This window comes from Nicotiana attenuata, chromosome 5 (assembly GCF_001879085.1).
Source record: "Nicotiana attenuata strain UT chromosome 5, NIATTr2, whole genome shotgun sequence".
Lineage (NCBI taxonomy): Eukaryota > Viridiplantae > Streptophyta > Magnoliopsida > Solanales > Solanaceae > Nicotiana > Nicotiana attenuata.
In genome coordinates this window covers 22,989,641-23,013,841 of record NC_031993.1, presented here as the reverse complement: position 1 = coordinate 23,013,841, position 24,201 = coordinate 22,989,641, and the positions used below count along the sequence as shown (strand labels likewise).

The following is a 24,201-nucleotide window of genomic DNA, read 5'->3' as shown; positions in this document are numbered from 1 at the left end:
CGGTGGGATAGTTGACTTGAGCATCATTCAACGTGCTGTTTGTATAGTAGATAGGCCTAAACATCTTATCTTTTCTTTACCCCAGAACTGCCCCCAAGTCAACATCACTAGCATCTCATATTATCACAAATAGTTGACTCCTATCAGGTGTCACCATAATAGGAGCACTCACAAATTTTTCCTTTATCAATTCGAATGCTCTTAAACACTCCATAGTGAATACAAACTTGACATCTTACGCTAGCAATGTAGTCAATGGCTTGGTAATGCTGGAAAAGTTTTTGATGAACCTTCTATAGAACTCAATATGTCCCAGGAAACTCCTTATACTCTCACAAAAGTCGGTGGAGGAAGTCTAGAAATTATATCAACCTTTGCTTGTCAACTTCAATTCCATGAGTAGTCACTTTGTGGCCCAGAACAATTCCCTCTTTCACCATGAAGTGGTACTTCTCCCAGTTAAGAACCAGGTGAGTGGCTTCGCAACATTCAAGCACTAGCTCCAAATTTTTCAAACAGTCATCAAAATCATCTCAAAATAGAGTGAAATCATCCATGAATACCTCTAGACACTTCCCGGTTATATCGGAGAATATAGACATCATGCACCTCTAAAAAGTGGCTGGTGCATTACACAACCCAAATGGCATTCTCCTGTAAGCAAAAATACCTAATAGGCAAGTAAATGTAGTCTTCTTAATATCTTCTGGGGCAATGAGTGTATGATTGTAGCCTGAGTACCCATCCAAGAACAGTAACAGCCATGTCCAGCCACTTTCTCGAGCATCTGATCAATGAAGGGAAGTGGGAAGTGGTCTTTCGTTATTGCATCATTTAGCCTTCTATGATCAATGCACATTCTCCACCCAATGACTGTTTTTGTTGGGATCAATTCACTGTCTTCATTCTTCACCACTGCCATGCCCCCTTCTTGGGTAGAACTTGCACAGGACTGATCCATTGGCTATCAAGATGGGAAAATCACTCCCGCATCTAGCAATTTGATGATCTCCTTGTGTACTACCTCCTACAGATTTTTATTTAGCTTGCGTTGGGGCTGCACCACCGGCTTGCTATTTCTTCCAGCAAAATTTTGCATGCAAACGGCTGGACTGATTCCTTGCAGCTATGGTCCAGCCAATGGACTTCTTGTACTTTCTCATCTGCTCCACCAACTTTTGTTCCTGTATACCTGTCAAGTAAGCGGAAATAATCACAGAAATAAGTTTCAAGAAAAGCATATTTCAAGTGAGTAGGGAGGACTTTCAATTCTACACTAGTCTTAGAAGCCTTCCTTTTTAGTTCCTCCTTATCAACCACTTGATCCTCAGTCTCAAAGCTTCAGCCCTTTCTTTATTTCAGGATCTTCATCCTCCACTGTGCTATACTGAGTAATACACCGCTCTAAAGTATCCTCCACAAGTTTCTCAAACTTATATTTTTCAGCCAATTCCTCAACAACATCTAGCTTGAAACACGAGTAGGCAGACGCCTCATCACTAGGGTATTTCATCATTCTCTTCATCTGGAACACCACTTTCTCGTTGCCCACTCTAAGCATAAGCTGCCCCTGCAGATATCAAGCATCTCCCTAAAATTAGAGGCACCTCCTTGTTCACCTCCATGTCCACCACATTAAAGTCCACGGGGAACACAAACTTGTCAACCCCTACTAGAATATCCTCGATAATTCTTTCGGGCAGGATGGAGGTATGGCCAGCCAGTTGTAGGGACACTGGTATGGATTTGGTCACTCCAAGCTCACTTTCCAGTTTCCTGGATACCGATAAAGACATTAGATTTATAAAAGCACCAGAATCATAGAGGGCTTTGTCAAATTTCTCACTCCCCAACTAGCATGGTATAGTGAAACTTCCTGGGTCCCCACACTTTCGATGAATTTTATTTTGCAATATGGCACTGCAGTGGGCATTCAGCTTGACCATTGTTGTCTCCTCTAATTTCCTCTAACTAGACAAGATTTCCTGCAAGAACTTAGCACAAGCCGGCATCTGAGTGAGCACCACTGTGAAGGTAATGTTCACATAAAGTTGCTTCAGTATCTCCAAGAACCGTCCAAAGCACTTTTCTAATTTTCCCCGCTTCATCTTTTGAGGGAATGGCAGAGCTGGCATGTGTCTACTTTCTTCAATCTCTTTTTGTACCCCATTACTCTGGCCTTTCTATTCTTCACTCTTTTGCTCTTCCAGTGTCAGTCTTCTTGTTTACCACCTCTGGTCTAGCTTTCACAACTAGGTCAGCTACTGTTTTGCCATTTCTCAGAGATACAGCTTTGATTGTTTCCTTTGGGTTTTTTCAGTATTAGGGGGCAAAGTCCCAGGATCCCTCTCAGATAACAAGTTTGCAATCAGTCCCATCTGTCTTTCTAAATTCCCGATAGTTGTGCCCTGTTCCTGGATGGTTGCGTCGTGAGTCTCAAATTTCTAATTTGTTGGTGAAAACCTTCATAAGATCTTCCATACTAGATTGATTTGACTGTTATGGCTGGTATTGTTGGTATTGCTGCCTCGGCTGGTTCTGAAAACTTGGTGGTCCTTGACCCTGTGGTCGAGGATTATTTTGCTGCCACGAGTTCAAACACCTACTAGGTGAACTCCAAGAGAAACCTAGATGTCTTTGTCCTAGAGCATTGTAGTTGTTCCCACCTTGGTAGCTTCCTCTATTATAGATCCCCACAGTGTTAATTTCCTCAGCTGAGGCTTGACACTCATATGTAGGGTGTCCCATTTCAGTCACATACTGTTTGCGGCTCACTCTGTACCTTGGTTAAGGTCAACTTTCTTATCTCTTTAGTCATAGTGTCAAGCTGAGCTTAGACTAATGTGTTAGAGTCCACCTAGTGAACCCCAACAGATTTTCTTTTGTCATTACTCTCGACAGGCCATTGGTTAGCATCCTCAGATAATTCATCAAGTATTGAGACAACCTCCTCTGGACTTTTCTTCATTAATGGACCTCCACATGTAGTACTCATAGTTCGTCTTGAGGAGGGTGGCAGTCCATCCCAAAAGAACTGGAGTTGCATCCACAATTCGATTCCATTATGCTGATACCTTCTTAATATCTCCTTGAATCTATCCCAAGCTTCGAAAACCATTTCAGCTTCCTTCTGGCAGAAGTTGTGGATTTCCCTTCTGAACTTCCCTATTTTTGCAGCTAAGAAGTACTTGTCAAGAAACTTTTTAGTCATATATTCCCATGTCCGGATCGACCCTGTTGGTAAGCTACAAAGCCAATGCTTCATGTCATCTTTAAGAGAAAAGGGAATGCCCTCAAGTAAACCGCATCTTTTGATACTCCATTGTACTAGAAGGTGTTCATGATTTCCTCAAAGTCCATCAAGTGAGTATTAGGATCTTCACTCACCTTCCCTCTAAAGACACAGTCGTTTTGGATGGTTTGAAGCAGGCGTTGCTTCAACTCGAAGTTGTTTGCTTCTATGGGTGGAAGTCTGACAGTTGATAGTCCCCGATTGTAGACAGGTCTGGCATAGTCACCTAATGATCTCCTAGGCCTGGGGCTACATTTTCAAATAGGTCTTCAACTAGGGGTCGGTTTAGATTGAATCTTTGACCCTATCCTCTTCGATAGTCTCATCAGCAGCTCTAAGGGCTACTTCATCTACTACCAGTGCAGCTTGATAGTCCCCGATTGTAGACAGGTCTGGCATAGTCACCTAATGATCTCCTAGGCTTGGGGCCACATTTTCAAATAGGTCTTCAACCAGGGGTCGGTTTAGATTGAATCTTCGACCCTATCCTCTTCGACAGTCTCATCAGCAGCTCTAAGGGATACTTCATCTACTACCAGTGCAGCTTGTTCTCTATGTTGTGCTGCCTCTTTTACAGCTAAGTCTACTCCATCATCGTCGTTCTTTGCCATGTGTTCATGGGTTGAAGGTTGCCCCAAGAAATTTTCGGTGAATCATCTTTGTTTTCTCAGTTGTCGCAGATATTTCTCCAAATCCGGTTCATAGGGTATCACTTCCTTTGCGGAAGACAGAGTCATACACCAGAAAAGTTAAACTTGTATCCTGCACACAAGTGAGAAAACGCGAATACAATAAAGTAAAATTGGTTCGTGAATTAGTACTAAAAACTATTTTAAACAATATTGATTGTCAATCCCTGGCAACGATGCCAAAATTTGACAAGCGCAAACACAACATGAAATTGATGCTCGCTAGCCAAAGATAGTATAGTAAAATTATTGTCTCCATAGGGACGAGATTTAAACAATGTCTGAATAATCTTTAGTTAATTACTATCCAGGAAAATTAACACTTGATTGAATGATTATTAACTATGACTAACTACTAAAAATTAAGCAATTCTCAGTTGATCACGAAGGACAACAGTTGAGCAACAAAGAGATATAAGTGATAGAAATAAGAGTAATTGACTAGACATGTGCAAGACAATTGACTCGAGATCCAATTCTTGAGTTGGTTCATTTTAGAATACTATTGATTCTCGCGAATTCAACAGATAATTAGATTACACTTGAAGTTAATGTTTCTCTTTCGATTGAACGTTAATTTCAGTAATTAATTCAATTGAAGCACGGTGAACCATTGCAACGAATAAAATGATAGTTTTAGTCTAAAGGGTAACTTCACACAAATATTTTCCTATTTTCTAGTTCGATTAATAATTCAAGAGGCCCTTTCGATTACCAAATTGAATCATGAATTCAAACTAGAAAATAAGATGTAAAGAAATTCACTATAAAGCTCCTCTTTTGAGTAAGCAAAATAATAAATAACGTCACAATGCGATTTAAAACTCCATTAATTAGTTCAAACAATTGTCAAGAATCGAATTCGTAATCAAATTATCAATACACTATATATGTAAGAGAAATTACTCCATAGCAATGGAAAATATCATCTCAATAAGGTTTAAAACCATAAAAATTATCAATGCTAATGATTCGATACAAACTCCCATATTGCACCAATTGTTGGTTGAGATCTTGATGAATTCTTGTGTCTTCTTGCCTTAGTTGCTTCTCAAATCTTTCGTAGGTCAAAAGTCCCTTCAAAAATGTATTTTGGTCTATTTACACCATGTAGAAGTGGGTCCGGACGAAGCTACCCTTTCCAAGCTGAAATAGGAAAATACTTTGGGAAAATTGCACAGGCGCGCTGCGCCTCGCGTCGCCCACGCGGTGCACTTGTGGGGATTATCAAAGGCTTGTCCATTCTGTTAACAGGCATAATTTTCATTGTCGCGCCGCGCCTCGCGCTGCCCCATGCGGTGTGGCAGTGTAGTTTTCTTAGAGTAACCTATTTCTTTCACTTTTTGATATCCGGACTTGGTTCTCGACCCCCAAAAGCGATCCCGGTTAATTTCTTGGATTTTTACTTAGACTTCAAAGCTCCAAGTTATTCGATTCAGCTCCAATTTATCTTTTCAACTCGGAATCACTTCCTGCAAGGCATAAAATACGTAATAAGTGCAATTCACTATCATTTAAGCTCAAACACACGTAAAGTGCAGCAATTTAAAGTGTAAAACGTAGCTAAAATACGAGTTTCTAGCCTACCATCAGTGCATGAACCATCTTAGCCTCGATTTCCGCAATTTTTCTTCCACATGGGTCACTCCCACCTTGTCCCTAATAACTTCATTCTTAATTTTATCTTTCCTGGTATGCCCACACATCCATATCAACATCCTCATTTCTGCTACTCTCATCTTCTGGACATGGGATTTCTTAACTGGCCAACACTCAACACCATACAACATAGTCGGTCTAACTCCCACTCTGTAGAACTTGCCCTTAAGTCTTTGTCGCACATTATTATCACAAAAAACACCAAATACGGGCCTCCATTTCATCGACCTCACTCCAATACGATATGTAACATCCTCGTCAATCTCCCTGTTGCCTTGGATAACAGACCCAAGGTACTTGAAACTATCTCTCTTGGGAATGATTTGTGTATCAAGCTTCACATCCACTTCTTCTTCATGTGTCCCCTCACTAAACTTGCACTCCAAGTATTTTGCTTTCGTCCTACTCAACTTGAAACCTTTAGACTCCAGGTTCTGTCTCCAAAGTTGGGATTGAGCTAATACTAATAGAAGAATTTTTAGTAAAGGGAGGAAAGAGTCACTAGGGTTTTTTACCGAATTGTTCACAAGCCCGTCAGAAGCAACCTCAGCAGAAAGCCACTCTTCCAGAGTCTCGGACTCTCATTAATACTATTGAAGAGGCAACCAAAGATGTAAATGATAATGCCTTCCAATGTATATTGATGAAAGAGGTTTAGAAGATCCAACTCACCGGTAGTGAGTTTCTTACTAGCCTTAAGATACTCCTTAGCAGAGGGCGCATCCTTCTTAACCAAAAGATTAAAAAAGCAGGTCCGATTACGCGTATTCCTAATCCTAAATGGAATGTAATGATGTAGGAATCCGTCTACTGTTTTTACTTATCCAAAACGTCCACTGGTGCAAAATTAAATACGATCTCTTTCCATACTTCACAAGCAGCCCAACCTAGCGCGCAACACGTCTCATCAATCAGCACTATATCATCTACAAATAACATACACCATGACACCTCCCCTTGGATGTGTCGCGTCAACACATCCATCGCCAGAGCAAATAAAAAAGGGCTAAGAGTTGATCCCTGATGTAACCCCATCATCACTGGGAAGTGTTCCGAGTCTCTTCCGGTAGTACTCACCTGAATTTTAGCACCATCTTACATATGTCTAATCACCCTAATGGATGCTACTAGGATGCCACTAATCTCCAAACATCTCCATAGAAACTAACTAAAAGCGAGTATAGAAATTTTTGTGTTTTTTTAATCTTCTATGTCTTTCAATTTTCTTAAGAAAACCACCTAACCCAATCTAAGAGCATGGGGCATGGAGTATTTTATCATCACAGATTGAGGAATGCACACGTCCCTATATGGAGAAATCTGCGGAGGTCAAAATCCATTAATCAATATGGTCAACTTAAATAGAGTATTTCTAGATATCTGTGAGTATTAATTTAGTATTACATATTTTGAACTAACTCATAATCATGTGCAACTCCGTGTTAGATCTGAAACAAAGATATAAACTTAATGTTAAAAAATCTCATTTCCGAAAATCATGCTTGATCTACTGATGGTACTTTAATTTCTTCCTGCTTCCTTACTATACACCAAGATTATATATCCTTTACTCCATTTTCTTCTTCTTGATATTAGACTGTCAATGGCAAAACATCAAACCACTTTTTCAAGTAGTTTCCGATCTTCTAGCTGCATTCTTGTTTTTCTCTCTGCCTTATCATCCATTCCTCTCCTCTACTGGTCTTATTTCATTGGCTATGGCTATTGTCATCATGTCCAGATGACAGAACTAAACCATGTCCAAATGAACAAAGAAAATGGACCAATTAATCTCCTTAAATACCCAAAAGCTTGGAACAATCTTGTCTACCCATCAAAACCACCTAAAAGACTCCTTAAAGTTGCTCTCTTTGTCAAGAAATGGCCAGAAAAAAATCAGGCAGGAGGAATGGAGCGACACGCGCTGACACTCTATCTCGCGTTAGCCAAACGTGGGCACGAGATACATATCTTCACAATATCGTCTTCATCCTCCACCAGCTTATCGTCATACTTTAATATGAGCAATCTCCATTTTCACTTCTCGAGACCTATGGGTTCTGGATCTATGGACCAAATTGTTGCTTGGAAGCAATTTCTAACAGAAAGCGCAACTGCATCAAGGCCGTTTGATGTGATTCATACGGAGAGTGTAGGGCTCAGGCTTACTAGACCTAATAACTTGAATAATCTTGCGGTTAGCTGGCATGGAATTGCTTACGAGACCATACATTCTGATATTATACAGGAACTCGTACGAAATCCTGAAGATTCACAATCATCTGCATTTGCTGGTAAAATGATGAAGGTTGTTGAAGAGGTAAAGTTTTTTCAATATTATGCTCACCATGTTGCCACAAGTGATCATGTAGGAGATGTACTTAAAAGGATCTATATGATCCCAGAAGAACGTGTGCATATCATTCTAAATGGTGTCAATGAGGAGATATTCAAGCCTGACGTTTCAATGGGCAATGATTTTAGGTTAAAACTTGGTATCAGAGCAGATAAATCGAGGTCGTCCATAATCCTAGGGTTAGCTGGGAGGTTGGTTAAAGATAAAGGACACCCTTTAATGTTTGAAGCCTTAAAACAAATTTTCAAGGAGAACTCAACATTCAGGGACAGTGTCATTGTTCTAATTGCTGGAAATGGTCCGTGGGGTGATCGATACAAAGAGCTCGGATCAAATGTGATGGTTTTGGGACCATTAGAAAGAGAACGACTGGCAGGCTTCTATAATGCCATAGATGTATTTGTACACCCGACTTTAAGAGCTCAAGGTTTGGATCAGGTCCCGTTGGAAGCAAACCTAGTTGGTAAGCCAGTAATGGCGACAAAACTTGCTAGTTTTACGGGTTCTATCATTGTTAGCAAAGAGATGGGGTATACATTTGCACCTACAGTTGGGGAATTGAAGAAAGCTTTATATGAGGTTTGGGAGGACGGAAAGGAAATTCTGCAGCAGAAAGGGAGAGTTGCTAGGGAGAGAGGTTTGAACTTGTTTACTGCTACAAAAATGGCTGCCGCTTATGAAAGGTTATTTCTTTGTATCGCAAGTAGTGATGATGGAAGACAAGCAGAGAACCAGGACGAAGACTATTGTATCTACCAACCAACCTCGTGATCGGATACATCAAACCATATTAATTTACTATAGTTAGGTCATAAATTAAGGTGAAAATGAGTAAGAAATACGATTTAGTGCTAGGAGTGATAATTAAAGACACGTGTCAGGTATTCATTAAGTTGATGTTAACATCGAGTGTGGGTAACTTTTTAGCCCCTGAGTTCTTTTGACATATGATGTGGTCTCAAAACCTTATATGGCTGTTTGTCCACCTCCACTCATTTTGCTCAACTACTCAAGTTAAAAGGAAACTTAATTGCTTGTATTGAACTTTCGCAGCATTATTGTAGCAGGTTTCTGTAGCAAAAACACATTGGTACAATTCTTTTCCTGTCAGATGAAGCCCATAATACATACTATTTGTACAGAATATTCTAACTAAAGTTGCAATACAAAAAGGTAAGTCTCCCTTTACTCGATGAGTAAACCAATTTTCCTCCATGCTAAATGCACTCTACCATATTCACGGCAATAATACTTCGGTAACCAGAAACTCCTATTTTTCATTTTCATTTTCTTATATATGTTTAATACTATCTTCCTTTATATTATCTTTTACTAAGTAGTAGTAGTAGTTAAAAATAATTGTTTCACAAACACCACCACTTAGCTGCCCTCCTAAGAAAGCTTTGGATTTTCAAATTAATTTATTATCCTTTTGTCACATATTATGCAGACACAATTTTTACGAGAGTTCAAAATTTTACACTTCGAGTGTATAATAAGTACTTTTACTCTTTCCAAGTAATCGGCACATGTTAGCATTAATATTGAAGAAACTCAAAGTGCAAATGGATGGTGATGCCAATTGGCTTGAAGACTTTACTGAGCCTCGTTTTTTTTTAAGATTAAGACATCTAAATCTGAATGCACGTATAAATATCAAGATATGTATCAAGATTAAAATATATGAATCTGAATACACAACAGAATATTAAGTTGTGTATTAATATATGTATACTAAATGATTAAGACTATTTATTTTTAATTATCTGAATGTATAAAATTTATCTTTATTTATAGTAAACATAAAATTCAAATAAAATACTAATTAATATGATATTTTATCAATAAACTATATTTTTTTTAAATATGGTATTTGGTGGTGGTGGCTAATGGTGGTGCTTGTGAATGCGGACTAAAAATGGTGGTTGGTGGTGGTTTTGATTTATGGTAGTGGTGCATAGTAGCTAGTGGTGATAGGCAGCGATGGCAATTATGATAGAGAATGGTGGTGGTCGGTGGTGATAGTTAATAATGGTGGGTGATAGTGGTGGTTGTGGTTGTAGTTGTGGTTGTGATTGAGGAAGATGTTGGTGGGTGGTGGTAGTTTATAATGGTGCGCAGTGCCTGCTATGGTTGTTAATGGTGATGGGCTGGTAAGCTGTGGTAGTTGAGGTGGATAGGTGTGTGGTTGAGAAATGGTGGTGATGGTGGTTGAGTATGGTGGTGGTGGCGGGTGGCATGGTGGTAGTTGATAATGGTAGGCGGTGGCGGCATTTACTAATGAATGTGGATGAGAGCATCTTAATGAAATTAAGTCATTGTTTTAGATCTTGATCATACAGACCTATTCAGACCCATTAAGTGGTTGTGAAGTAAAAGACAAACACACGTAATGATTAAGATCTGAATGATTAAGATTCAGACTTTAAAAACAAACGCACTTAATGTTTGAGATCTGAATGATTAAGATTCAGACCTTCATTAAGTGCAAACAAATGAGGCCTAAGACTATTAGCAAACTGCAAAGCTGTGATGATATAATTTTTTATGTGTGATCTCATGACCAGGGGTGGCTAAAGGGGAGGCTAGTAAAGCATTTGCTTTAGGCCCCCTAAATTTTGGAGCCCCAAAAATATATTTAATTGTGGATTTACTATCTTATTTTCACTTAGACAATATTGAAGTTTATAGAAAAACGGAAAAAAAAATAGAAATTAACAATACAAATTTCTTATAGAAAGAAAGACTATCTATTTTTTAACAATAGAAATATTTTAGAACTTTGAATTAAGATACTAAAATCTTCATATTGATAAATAATGTTTTCTACAATAAAATTCAAGGTAACGAATTATAAATAAGTGGCTAACATCTTATTAACTTGAATTTTCTTACCAATGTGAATATTAATATTATATTTTATAAGATAAATATACTATAGATAAAATAAAAAAGAAAACAAAAAGAAATCAATATAATATTAATACTATATTTTACAAGATAACTATACAAAAATTATGACCCCTTATTAAAATTTGGCTTTAGGCCACGAGTTTTACTGAGACGCCTTTGCTCATGACTCAGCGGATTGTAATAAAATACTAGTACTAGTATATAAACAACTAAATAAAAGAGATATAGGAATGATTATTGTAATTTAACCTTAAATTTTTTTGTGAACTATATGACATAATAGTAACATCTCTGGATCTTGTAATTAAATTCTCGCGTATTTTCGGTTCTATGCTATTGAACCTTTTAATTTGGAAAATAAAATCGACGAATCCCGCAAACTATTTCTCATTCTTTTTCTTTAGAGGTAAAAAAAATAGAAAAAAAAAATCCCTCTCGAAATTTTTGATGCCACGTCTTCTCAAGTCAATCTTTAAAGATAATCCCAGAAACTCAGAATCTAAAATAAATAAATAAATAAATATAGTTAACAACATGTGAAACAAATTTCTGGACGAGCTTGATAAATGGGTAAATCTGCTAGAGCCTCCAAAAGAAATAGATATACACATTTAGATGTTTATGTGTGTATATATGCACATATTTCTAAAAAGTAAATACAGAGAGACAAATTTAAAAGATTTTGATTCTCTCATAGAAGAGAAAAGGAGAAGAAAGAAAGAAAAACTAAACAAAGGGAAATCACAAAGGAACGTGGGACCTAAAAAGGGTCCCTTGATATATATCTTGAAGAAAGGGAAGGGAAAAGAGAGAAACAACAAGAATAGATTTTTTTCTGAATTAATTAGTTGAAGAGATTATATTATGATGATGAGCCAAAAGAGCAGTAGCGGAGAGAAAAAGGGGGAAGAAAAGGCAACAGTTGTAGCAATAGACAAAGATAAAGGAAGCCAATATGCATTAAAATGGGCAGTTGATAATCTTCTTGGCAAAGGCAAAACTGTTACTCTTCTCCATGTTAAACTCAGACCTTCTAATTCCCTTCCTAATGCAGGTTTTCTTTTCTTTTTTTTTTTTCTTCTGCCTCTTTTTTACCTTTATGAAAATCTTATTTATTTTCAGGAGATAATGTTGTTTTTCTAAAGCTTTTCTCCTTAATTTTGTGGGGTTGAGGAGAAGATTAATTGCGTTCTTTTTGGTTGATGTATAATTGATGCTATCCAAAAGTATGCATAGAATATTTGTTAGTTTAATAAGTTTTTACCTAAGGTTAATTCCATTTCCTGTGCTAGCTGTAGTTTGAAGGGGATGTAGGGTTCTTCTATGTTTGCACGTAATCACATGCAAACCATGCACAGCTAATTGCATATTGTTTCTCTTCAAATGTCGAGCAATTTTAATCATATTGTTAATTTTGTGATTTTTTATTCTCCTCCTTTATGAGTTTAATCATATTCACATTGTTCTTGAAAGCCAAATAGTTAATGAGGTTATAATTCTAGCTCTAATTTGGAATTTATTTGTCGGGGCAATCCATTCAGATCTTTTCTCGTCCATTTTAAATTTTTCATGAATTCTCTCTTCTGTTAAATGGTGCTCCCTCTATCTTAATTTATGTAGTGTAATTGACAGGGGCAAATAACAAAAGAATGAAAAACTTTTGGAACTAGTCAACCTAAATATAGCAAGCAGTGCCGACTTAACCCCCAAAAGTATAAGCTTTAGGGCCCAACAAATTGATCCTATCATTAATCACATAGTTGAATATTTTATGGTTGAGGTAATTATGATGAAAAAAATAGATAATTAAATTAGCAGTTACTTGCTTCTTCTCCAATTACTTGAATCAATTTTGTTTCAACTCTTTCTACAATATTTTTATCCTTTAAGGGCCTCTATAGATACGCTTAGCTAATTAAAATTAAACATGAAATGTATATAAAAAATTTATTTAACAAAATTTTTGATTGGTTAAATTGTCAAATGAAAAAGAAATATCATAAGAAATTGATTATAAAAATATGAACAACTTTTTATCTTAAAAATCTAAAAGAATAAACTTCAAACAAGAAGACATACAAAATGTTTTATTAAATAAGCTTAATCCTCTTATTAAAACTTAGCTTTAGGCCACCGACTCCATTGAGCCGCCCCTGATGCTAAGAGATGTATGTGGCTACAAAAGCACAACACTAAAAGTAAAATAAGAAGTTTAAAGTTAAAGTGTTTCCAAATATATAAGGTGACATTCATTTATAGAACGAACTAATAAGGAAATATTGTTATGTATAAAGGAACGGGAATGGAAGGAGTGTTTTCGGATGAAATGTTTCATTATATTCTTGTCCAGGGGCGGATCTACGTGTAAGGGATGAGGTGGTACACCACCCGCAAGCTTTGGCTGAGACTATGCAGTACTATGTATACATGCATGTATATACAGAAAGAATGGTACAAATATATTAAGTGGCACCCCCATTAACAAAGTTACTCAAGGTGCCACTGGCAATGCTCACTCATTCCACCGTTTTGGCGCGTGTTCGAATCCGGCATTGCATATTTTTCTTAGAAGTTTTGTTTGGTGCATTTAATAGCCTGTTTGGCCAAGCTGGAGAAATCAGCTTATTTTGAGAAGTGCTTTTGAAAAAAGTACTTTTGGAGAGAAGCAGTTTGTGTTTGGCTAATTACTCTGAAAAGCACTTTTGAGCAATAATTTGTGTTTGGCCAAGCTTTTCAGAAAGTGCTTTTAAGTATCAAATTACGAATAAGGACATGAATATATTTACTTTAGACTTAATATTATAAGTAAATAAATAATCTCAAAAGTTTGTTATTACATGCAATAATTAAATCTTTTCATTTTATTTAAGTAAAATATGAAAATAAAAATAAAAAGTACTTAATTCTTTTAATATAAGTTAAATATATTTCAACAAATATAAAAGCATTCACCGCTAAAGTCACTATATATTAGAAAGCTATCCTAAAAATAAGAAGAAATATTTATACATTAATATCCTACGTATTAGGTTTAACGATTATTTGGTATATACTATATTTTGTTAAGGGCATTTTTGGTAAGAAGAAAAGTCAAAACTGCTTCTGCTTCTGCTTTTGGGAAGAAGTTACTTTTTTCTGCTTCTCAGAAACTGCTTCTGCTTCTTCCCAAAAGCACTTTTTTCCTCAAAAAAGCTTGGCCAAACATCTCAAGTTAGGGGAAAAAAGTGCTTTTAGGAAAAAAAGCACTTTTGGCCTCTTGAGAAGCTTGGCCAAACAGGCTATAAGACTCCTATAAATATGGGAGGATGTTTACTCCTTTGTTTCTCTTCTTTTTCCTTAATTGCTCTTTCTTGTTTGTTGTTTATTAGTACTCTTCCTACTGACTTTTTCTTTGTTTATTAGTTTATTTTGAAATTTCTTTTCTCCTTTTTTTCTTTAAACATAATTTTAAATATCTTTTTCTTTCAAAAATTTATTCTTTCCTAGTAAAAAAACAACCCACTGTTGCGCTTTCCCAACTCCTTCATGATTTATCCTCCATGATTTGTCAATAGACAATAAAAAAAATTAATATTTTTCTCCAGGAGCATAATTTCGGTAAATCTATTTGGAGAAACCAAAAAATATAGAAATCCTTGAATAAGTTACTGTTATAATCAAGGATGAAAATTTATTTTATTGTCATATTGCTCTAAATTAGGATAATAATATTGAGTGAGTTAATATGAAATATGTCCGTAAACTTGCTTCGATTTTAATGTTTAGAGTTCTTATTAGTATAAACTTTTGCCTTGAGTATCTAATTAAAATTGATAACGAGCCTTTTTTTCTGATACAAAATGCATAATCCAATTGAATTTTATGCTTCTTTTCCAAGTTATTATACGAATTACGTAATTTCTGCTCGATCGATTTGTCTATATTAACTTCAAAGACGAATAACCCGAACCGAAACTCAAATAGACCAAACCGATTAACTTTATACCCTATTAGACATGTAAATTGTAGCATGTCTACGCTCAAAATTTTGTGACACCCGCAGCCTCTAAATCTTGGATCCGCCTCTGTCCTTGTCTACAGAACAACTTAATGAGTGAGTTGCCATGAAATGTAACCCAGATTTAATTCTTCCCAAATATTGGAACAGCAACTTCAAAATGGAAGTACATTTCTCCATAGAAAATGCAATGAAGTAGTTTTAGTTGATAAGAGGTCTCTGTCTTGGCTTAAAAAATGACGGATCCAAGATTTAAACTTGATAGTTTCAATTTATAAAGTTCTAAGCACAGAACTTATTGAACTCATAATTTAATATTTGTTAAAACTTCACTGATTTTTTACATATATATCTATGCTCTATATCGAAAATACTGGGTTTAGCTGAACCTTGTTCAAAACCTACATCCGCCACAAGCTTCAACCGTGCATTCCATTCTATCCACTACCTCCAAAGAAAAGAAAATATGGATACGTTCAAAGCATTTTTTATGTAACTGGAACAACGTTTATTTTTCAGATGTTAATGACGGAACTCCCAGAGTATATAGAAGTGATCCTGATAGTCAAGCAAAGGAATTGTTCTTACCCTTTCGTTGCTTCTGCAACCGCAAGAATGTAAGTGTCTGCTATTTCTTACTCATTCTTCATCGCGTTCTTGCAAACGTACTTCCATTTTCTGAATCAGTGTTTCTCCCTTTGTCATAGATCCACGTCAATGAAGTTGTGATTGAAGGCATGGACATAGCAAACTCCATAAGTGACTATGTTGCAGCCAATATCACAGAGAATCTGGTGATGGGAGCTGCATCAAGGAATGGTTTCGTTAACAGGTACTTTTTATTGTTCCCAATAAGCTGTAGTATTCACAAATATTGCACTATTCCATATCTGGCTACTTACAACACTTAGACTCAGAAGATTCAAGACGTTGGACGTTCCAAGCTCTGTCTCCAAAATTGCACCTGGCTTTTGTACAGTTTATGTGATCGCCAAAGGCAAAGTTCTATCAATACGTAATGCATCTGCTCCTGTCCCCAATCCACCCCCTTCCCTGCTGCAGAATCAGACCAGCTCCTCTCTTGGTGCTAAGCTTGGCTTCATTGAGGCACGTTATGCACCCAGCAACGACTCAAGAGGTCTGCTTTCCACTAGCGTATTGCATTAATTTCTGTCAATAAAACAATAATATTGTTAAAAGAGGTTTAACCTGTCCTATTTCAACAGGAAGTATGGCTGATAGGTCACCGTACGCACCACGAAGTTCAACTGAAGATTCAGATTTCATCAAGTAAGTTTTTCAGACAATCAGGAAAGGGACAATACTTTATGCAGTATATAAGAGGAACTGCAAAATTTACTACTCGAAAGGGTTGATTAGCATAGAACAACTCAACTTTTATGTCTCTCTTTCAACAGGTCCCCATTCAACAGAGGTAAACCTGTAAACAGATCATATGGAGACCTCTCAGTGGCAGAATCTGACATATCATTTGTGAGCTCTAATCGTCCAAGCTCAGATCGTACATTTCCAATCTCCTCTGACAGTTACGATTTGGGTCTTCCCCCTCGGCTTTCAAACAGCTCAGACACAGATAATAGATTTTCTGCTCCTCGACTTTCAAACAGCTCAGAAACAGATAGCAGATTAAGCTTTGGATCATCATTCTCAGCAACCAGGTTATCTGAAGTTAATGCCTTTTCATCAAATTCTTTCGACAGTGCCAATGGATCAACCAACAACCTGGTATGTCCCAAGTTACAGTAATATCTGCAAAATCTGTGAAGACACACTAGATACAATTATCACACAAGCAATCTAAGTTTAACAAAATAACTCCAAGAAAAATATAGGAAAATAAATATGGTGCAACAAACTTTAAAAATTTTAACCAAGCACAAAATCAGTTTTATAACTTTAACTCATCTTGGTCAAAAGTTTTTTGCTGGAAGTTATCCTCCTCATGCTACTAGAAAATGCATTTCATCACTTTCTTTTCTTATGGTGCTTTTGTTATTTAAGCTTTCCTATGTTTCACTAAAGCTGTGAGAGCGAAAGGTTTCTTTTACAACTATAACCACCAAATACAGAAGATTCATGATAAACATTTTTCTCTAATGTAGGAAGACATTGAAGCAGAGATGAGAAGACTCAAGCAGGAGCTCAAGCAGACCATGGACATGTACAGCACAGCATGCAAGGAGGCACTTTCAGCAAAGCATAAGGTATTAATTTGAGGTGGTGAAAAATTCTGATGTCACACCAAAATGGTACTTTGTATCAAAGTATAGTACATTAGTGTACCAGAATATGTTGGAAAGTACCTCTCTTGCATACTGGAATCTAGCCTAAGTTTATTCATGCAGGCATTGGAACTTCACCGCTGGAAAGTAGAAGAAGAACAAAGATTAGAAGAGGCACGATTAGCCGAGGAAGCAGCACTGGCCATTGCAGAGAAAGAAAAGGCTAAGTGCAAGGCAGCCCTTGAAGCTGCAGAAGAGGCACAGAGGATCGCCGAACGGGAGGCACAGAGAAGAATCACTGCAGAAAGGAGGGCACTAAAAGAAGCTGAAGAGAAGAAGAAGGTATTAGATGCCCTTGCACAAAGTGATTGCCGCTACCGTAAGTATACAATAGAGGAGATTGAAGCAGCAACGGAAAACTTTGCAGCATCTCGTAAAATTGGGGAAGGTGGATACGGGCCGGTATATAAGTGTTACTTGGATCACACGCAGGTTGCAATTAAGGTTCTTCGTCCTGACGCAGCTCAAGGAAGGTCACAGTTTCAGCAAGAGGTATGTGAATAGAGGAATCCTTCCTTTGGTAAAGGAAAGTAACTGTGTGAACACAATTAGGGAACATATGTGAGCTGTTTATCTTGCAGAAAATAGAATATAAATGTCGTGCTGTAGAATTCTAGCATCATGGTTCACGACCACTAAGCATCTTATTAAATGTGTGTCCTTCTTCGACGAAACTACTCAGAGCTCAACAAACAAAATGTGAGAATTAGGAACTACAGAGTCTCTCTACTTGCATATAATACAATATTCACCACGCCACACCACCACCACCACCACCACCCTCCCCCCAAGAAAAGCAATACCAACAAAATCCAATCAGTCATACTGTAGTCCCAAAAAGTTTAGATTTTCTCATGCCCCTTTTCATTTGCTCTGATGCAGGTTGAAGTTCTAAGCTGCATAAGGCATCCAAATATGGTTCTTCTACTTGGAGCCTGCCCTGAATTTGGCTGCCTGGTGTATGAGTACATGGCCAATGGGAGCTTAGATGATCGCCTCTTCCGAAGAGGAAACACTCCAGTTCTTCCTTGGCAACTAAGATTCCGTATAGCTGCAGAAGTAGGTACAAGCCTCCTTTTTCTTCACCAGACCAAGCCAGAACCTCTAGTGCACCGGGATCTGAAACCTGGCAACATTTTGCTTGACCGCAATTATGTAAGCAAGATCAGTGATGTTGGTTTAGCTAGGCTCGTCCCCCCTTCTGTAGCTGACTCCGTGACACAGTATCGAATGACATCAACAGCAGGAACATTTTGTTACATAGACCCTGAATATCAACAAACTGGGATGTTGGGAACAAAATCTGATATATACTCGTTTGGAATAATGCTCCTCCAAATAATTACAGCCAGACCTCCAATGGGTTTGACCCACCATGTTGAGAGGGCAATTGAGAAAGGCACTTTTACTGAGATGCTTGATCCGGCAGTTCCTGACTGGCCTGTTGAAGAGGCTTTGACGTTTGCCAAGTTAGCACTCAAGTGTGCCGAACTCAGGCGTAAAGATCGACCAGACCTTGGCACTGTTGTGTTGCCTGAACTTAACAGGTTACGTTTACTCGCTGAAGAAGCAATGCCACAAATGCCTTTTGGAAGCAGCCCAAAAACTCCATCTACTGAAAGTCGATCTAGCTCTCAAGTAAGTGAACTAGAAGGCTAAGAGTAATAAGAACATCTTTTTTGATAAAGTTATCAAATCTTTTAACAAATTAAAAACAGTTTCAACTTCAAGAAAATAGCATGAAAATGCTACAGGCGGAAGAATGTTAGCGATGTTGATTGGCATACCAACCCTGAAGAAGAAACCTTCAAACACATAACAAGTCATGATTTTTTGCAGGTAATTTCAGGATATGATAGCAGTAAAAGCCGCTCAACCAACCCCTTTTCATCAGATGCAACATCAAGTGGATAACAAGAATATTCAAAATTCAAAGAGGCTGGAAGAGCCAAGATATTGGCAAGATGATGTTGACACCAAAGATACCACAAGTGATTTCTTTAATTTAGTTCATCTTCTAGGATATAGTTAAAGACGGCTGGTTTCATCCAGCTTCCAGTTGTTATTTATTTCTGCAAAAAGAAATTGATGCTTTAACTAAACTATGTTCATAAATATTGACAGACTTCTGACACCATGTCTCCGTTTGCTTTAGTTAAAGTTCTTTTCCGTTAAGATCCAATATAAGAAAGGTCATGTGGTATGAGAAACACTATAAAAATTAAGGAATAGGGATTTCCTGTCCTCATTAGCTCTGACCAAGTAAATTTGGCACCTGAAGGTTAACAAGTTGGTGACAATTGATAAAATCCAAGAATTCCTCCATTACGATAAAGAATGTCTAACATCTCACTTTGCTTCGCAAACCTTATCATATTGAAATTCCACCTATAACTCATGGTACATCCCCTTCTGACAACAACTCAGATATTTTCTTCTCTAAACTCTATTTTGACCACTCATTTATTGGCCCATAGACTCCCACAAAGCCTCTCGAATATGCTGCCTATACTTATAAAGACTACTGTAGTGGAGAAATTCCTCTTTTTCCTATATTCCAACTTCTCCCCATCCCATAACACCAAAATTTAGCCAGCTCACAGTTGGAATCATTTCTTTTCTCACCTATCTCCTTCTCCACATGCACCTGATATCTTATGCGGGTAACTTCTCCCGTTTTATTTCTTGTATACATTACTGCCCTGTTGTCTATCCCCTCAATTCCACCTAGGTGATGGCCCCACTGCTCGGGTCATTTACCCCTCTCACATTGCATGAAATTATCTTAAAGTTCATAAGACTCTCTACACTCTCCTCAAGTATCTCTTGCCTCCTCCCACTCTAAATATTTCCTAAGTGAATCATAATTGATAGAGCATTCCAAATTCATTAACTCCCTCATCTTTTATGGTTTCAACCTCAAAATGTCTTCCACTGCTAGCTTCACACCATTTTTGTTGTATCTCATAAGAGAGTTATATTCTCCTCTCCTCGAAACTTCCGAAGGACACCCAAGAATTCTTCGGAAATCCAAGATTTGTTTATCCGCCCACTCTGATATTTTACTCTCCTCCAACCCCCCCCCCCCCCACCCCAATACACACACACACATACACAACCCGCCCTTCCCAAAAATTCCTTTTACCCTCTTTTCAAATACTAGATTGATATCAGTTTAAATTGAGCACGATATAGATAGTGAAGAATAATATCCCCAACTAGATTAGTATTGACGCATAGTTGTAGTTGTAGCTGTTGTTGGTATATCAAGGTATAATATCTTTCTTTTGCAGAGAATTCTCTTTCTGCCCAAGGATAATGAATGCACTTAAATACACATCATAGAAAGAAGTATTCTTTACTTCCATATTGTTGATGCATACCACATCTTTTGTAAAATTCCAGGACAGAAATGGACATAACCGTTCTTAAAATAAGACTTAAGACATCATATCTCCTTTTGATAATGCTTAAAGCATCATATCTCCTTCTTCCATGTATTCACTTTTTAGGTGTTACTAATACTCAGGTGTAAGTCCACCTAATAGACAGGCAGATTTTGTGTCCATATATATATGTCACAGAACTGCCCTTCCACATACCTGCTGGAGTTTGTCTTCTTTCAGGTTACTAATCTTTAGTGTCCATTTGATTTTCTGTTAGCTTAGGTATCTGCTGCACCACGGGCAAAAAGCAACGGCAAGAACAAAGAGTTTAAGCAAACTATGGAATTAGAACAGAGAACAGTAACCAAGCAACTAAATTGTGACACTCAGGTGAACTAACTGAAATGAGCTGGACAAGAATGTGGCAAAGGAAAAGCACAAATGACGATCTAAAGAAAAGAGAAAAAAGAAAAAGAAAGAATTGTAAACAGCAGCTTCCAGTTATATCCTTTCTGATAAAATCAGTGAACAGGGAGCTGCAGCCAGTGGCCGATAAAACACTTGTACCAGAGTATCTGAAGAACTAGAGAGAGAGAGAGAGAGAGAGAGAGAGAGACAGATATAGAATAAAATATTCCAATCTTGTTAGGATCAAATCATGTTTAATAAATTGTTTCATCTGTTTCACATATTATGGCATACTTCGCAACATGTCTGAGGTGGATATTAATGTCTCACATATCAGAGGTTACTTATTCACATTCGTGAAGTTAAATTAGCATTCAGTAAGCAAGGATGAGCATGCTTACTTGTTCAGATAACTGCGCACAATGTAATTGCGCAGAACTTCCAGATCATGCTATTCATCATCAGTAGTTCCAAAATATTTGATTACGGCGGACGTATTTCTTGAGATAGATTGTGATAAGCTCCTCATATGTCCAATTCTTTTTCTTACTGAACTCCAAACGTGCCTCTGAGCTCAAGTGGAAATCCCCTTTCCCCATGGCCTCAAACACAAGGGGTTCTGTTGCTATTGTAACACAATCATTTGTATTCAATTTCTGTAAAGCAAAATCCAAATTTCGCCCCAGACTTCTATCCAAGTACGCATCAACAACAGAACCGTAAGTCACAAGATCGGGAACTACCTTCTCATGCTTCATATGTTCAAGTGTTACATGCAGATCCCAAAACAATGACATTTTTGAAAACGCCAAAGCTCTGATATTGAAAGTAGTAAGATCAGGAAAAAAACCACTTTCTACCATTCTCACAAATTCTCTCTGCAAACTTTTCATTTTGAAGTTGGCAGCATAAGAAAGAAGTAACAGGTTCCATAGGAGATTTCCCACATTTCTCCGACAAAGGCCCACATCTCTTACAAACTGACCTAAACTATAAAACTTCTCTTTCTTGAGATAAGCCAAGGAGATTGACCTGATCGCTTCTTCCTCTATAAGAATTCTTGACATCTTAAGACGGCCATATGCAACTTCCATTTCACTCAGCGTACCAAAATTGCTGTAGTATATAACATAAGCATTTCCGGTAGCAGAATCAACAGGGAATCCCATGGAAACCATCTGTTTCAACATAATTTCCATCAATTCAAGCTGTCCTTTCATTCCAAAACGAGAGATAACCCGAGCATAAATATCAGGAAGCAGGTCGGAATTTTTCAACTTAATTTGATGCAATATTCTAACAGCGACATCTATATATCCATTGCAGCCACAGATATCAATCAGTTCTAAAATTACACGAACATCTGGCAGAAATGAACTGATTAAAATTTCATCCCAAGCAGCTAATGCTTTGACAAATAAACCATTACTGGCATAGCATAGCATCAGTGCTGACAAGGTAGAGTTATCAGGTATAAAACCTTCAGATTTCATATCAAGTAAAAGCCTTTCCGCAGCAAAAGGCATTTTTTTCCTAGTTAAGCCCTGTATCTGTGAAGCACAATCTGCATAAGTACTGTGTCGATTAATATTTCCTCCCTGTTTCTTGCGCCAGGGTGTCTGCAATCAGCACAGCATACAACTTCCTTGTAAGGGCAACATTATGAAACTATTAATCATATCTAAGGTGTTATGAGAGTCAGGGATGGATGCTACATAGACTCGGTATTTCTTACACGAGCATAGAATTTGTGGAAAAACATTACAATTTTAACAAATAAGTCACAGGCGTGTGGCTATAAATATCTCTATAATGTAAAATTTAAAGTTAAATTGTTTCTAAATATAGAAAACACAGACTAAAAAGTAAAGTATGTCACATAAATTGGGATAACATAAAGGTTGAACCGATCAAAATTAAATCATGAATTCGCGTGGGTAAACTACAATGTTAAAAATTTCCTTTTTTTACTCAAAACAAAGATAGACTATTTTGTTTCTATCAATTGAGGGGTATCATTTTCTAGAATGTTCTAGCCAAGATGGATAGTAGTGAAAATTGTACCTTTTCTGCAGAAGACTGGTACCAAAAGGTACTTGGTTTTGGAGTTGCCGAAACGAAGGCTGTGGACACAACTAACCCAACTGCCATGACTGACTATCCTCACTAGCTCAGACGCACGGTGCTCATGCGCTAAACTAAAATCGGGGTTCCATTTCCCGGGAGTGCACGAATAGCCGCTTTTAGGGCCGCTTTTTAAAGAATAGCCAATATTTACGATGCATTTAAAGTTTAGCCGCATAATTTGTAGCTTCCACCAAGTTTCGTTATAACAATTCTTTTTTTTGTAGGATAAAAGATATTTATTTTAATAGAGATAAAACATTACATAGTACTAGCAGAAACATCTGCAGAAGTAGATCAAGCCTCGAGGACATTTACATTCCCCATTTCGACTAAATTTAAACGGACAATAGAGCTAAGTTTTTTGATCAAGTACACACAGTCATTCTTATCCATTGCTAGGTTATTTAGTACTAGGGGCAATGGATTAACAAAAACTTATTTTTTCCTTGCATGCTTGAGTCCATCCTTGGCCAATTTATGGGCCACCTTATTTCCTTCTCGGAAGTTATGGATGATCATCGGGTGCCTCAGCTGGTGCATTAACCACCTGCAATCAGTTATAATAGTTGTATAAGACATAGTATTTGATTGAAAAGCTTTAATGAGGTCTGTTGCATCAGTTTCCACTATTAGTGGTGAGAGACCATGATGGAGGGCTGTCAAGAGTCCAAATTTTAAGGCTTCTAATTCAGATTGTAGCGGGGATGAAGAAGGTTTTGAATGTTGGAAACCCAGCATCCACTCTCCTCTATGATTTCTAAAAACACCTTCCAAACCTCCCATGTTTGAATTGTCGTTGAAAGCACCATCGATGTTTAGTTTTATGAAATTGTGAGGAGGTTTGTTCCAGGTAACCTTAATAGCAACAGATTATGTTATTGTAGCTTCCTTAGTAGTGAGATAATAATATTCTAGGGCTAGAGAAATTGCATGGGAGTGATTATATTTCAGGGACAAGTTGTTATGATTATTGTTGTTCCTATTTGACCAAATAGTCCAAATAACAAAGGGAAATAAGTTTTCCCAAGATAAGATGGTGGGGGATGAAGTAGTACTGATGTTCCTAATCAG

General features: G+C 37.4%; 3 protein-coding genes and 1 long non-coding RNA gene across 5 annotated transcripts; 2 read left to right on the top strand and 2 right to left on the bottom strand.

Annotated features, from left to right (window-relative positions):
- On the top strand, positions 7,115-8,965 carry LOC109225494. Its single transcript, XM_019390173.1, has one exon. The coding sequence runs from the start codon at positions 7,244-7,246 to the stop codon at positions 8,765-8,767; it is 1,524 nt and encodes a 507-aa protein (XP_019245718.1). The 5' UTR covers positions 7,115-7,243; the 3' UTR covers positions 8,768-8,965.
- LOC109225493 (U-box domain-containing protein 35-like) lies at positions 11,508-19,384 on the top strand. The gene is made up of 10 exons (XM_019390172.1): positions 11,508-11,963; positions 15,426-15,523; positions 15,614-15,738; positions 15,827-16,044; positions 16,133-16,196; positions 16,325-16,652; positions 17,030-17,131; positions 17,273-17,701; positions 18,092-18,847; positions 19,049-19,384. The coding sequence occupies exons 1-10, from the start codon at positions 11,774-11,776 to the stop codon at positions 19,121-19,123; spliced, it is 2,385 nt and encodes a 794-aa protein (XP_019245717.1). The 5' UTR covers positions 11,508-11,773; the 3' UTR covers positions 19,124-19,384.
- On the bottom strand, positions 15,202-15,935 carry LOC109225497. Its single transcript, XR_002067929.1, has 3 exons — positions 15,809-15,935; positions 15,495-15,710; positions 15,202-15,350 (listed from the first exon to the last, which is right to left on the bottom strand). It is a non-coding gene; the product is annotated as an uncharacterized LOC109225497 (long non-coding RNA).
- Positions 16,601-23,242, bottom strand: LOC109225496 (pentatricopeptide repeat-containing protein At3g42630). Of its 2 annotated transcripts, none has more exons than XM_019390174.1 (3): positions 23,068-23,242; positions 21,405-22,622; positions 16,601-16,685 (listed from the first exon to the last, which is right to left on the bottom strand). In XM_019390174.1, exons 1-2 carry the CDS (start codon positions 23,152-23,154, stop codon positions 21,465-21,467), a joined length of 1,245 nt encoding a protein of 414 aa, XP_019245719.1. In that variant the 5' UTR covers positions 23,155-23,242; the 3' UTR covers positions 16,601-16,685; positions 21,405-21,464. The 2 variants fall into 2 exon arrangements, with proteins under 2 accessions (XP_019245719.1, XP_019245720.1); XM_019390175.1 differs by having other exon boundaries at positions 16,617-16,698.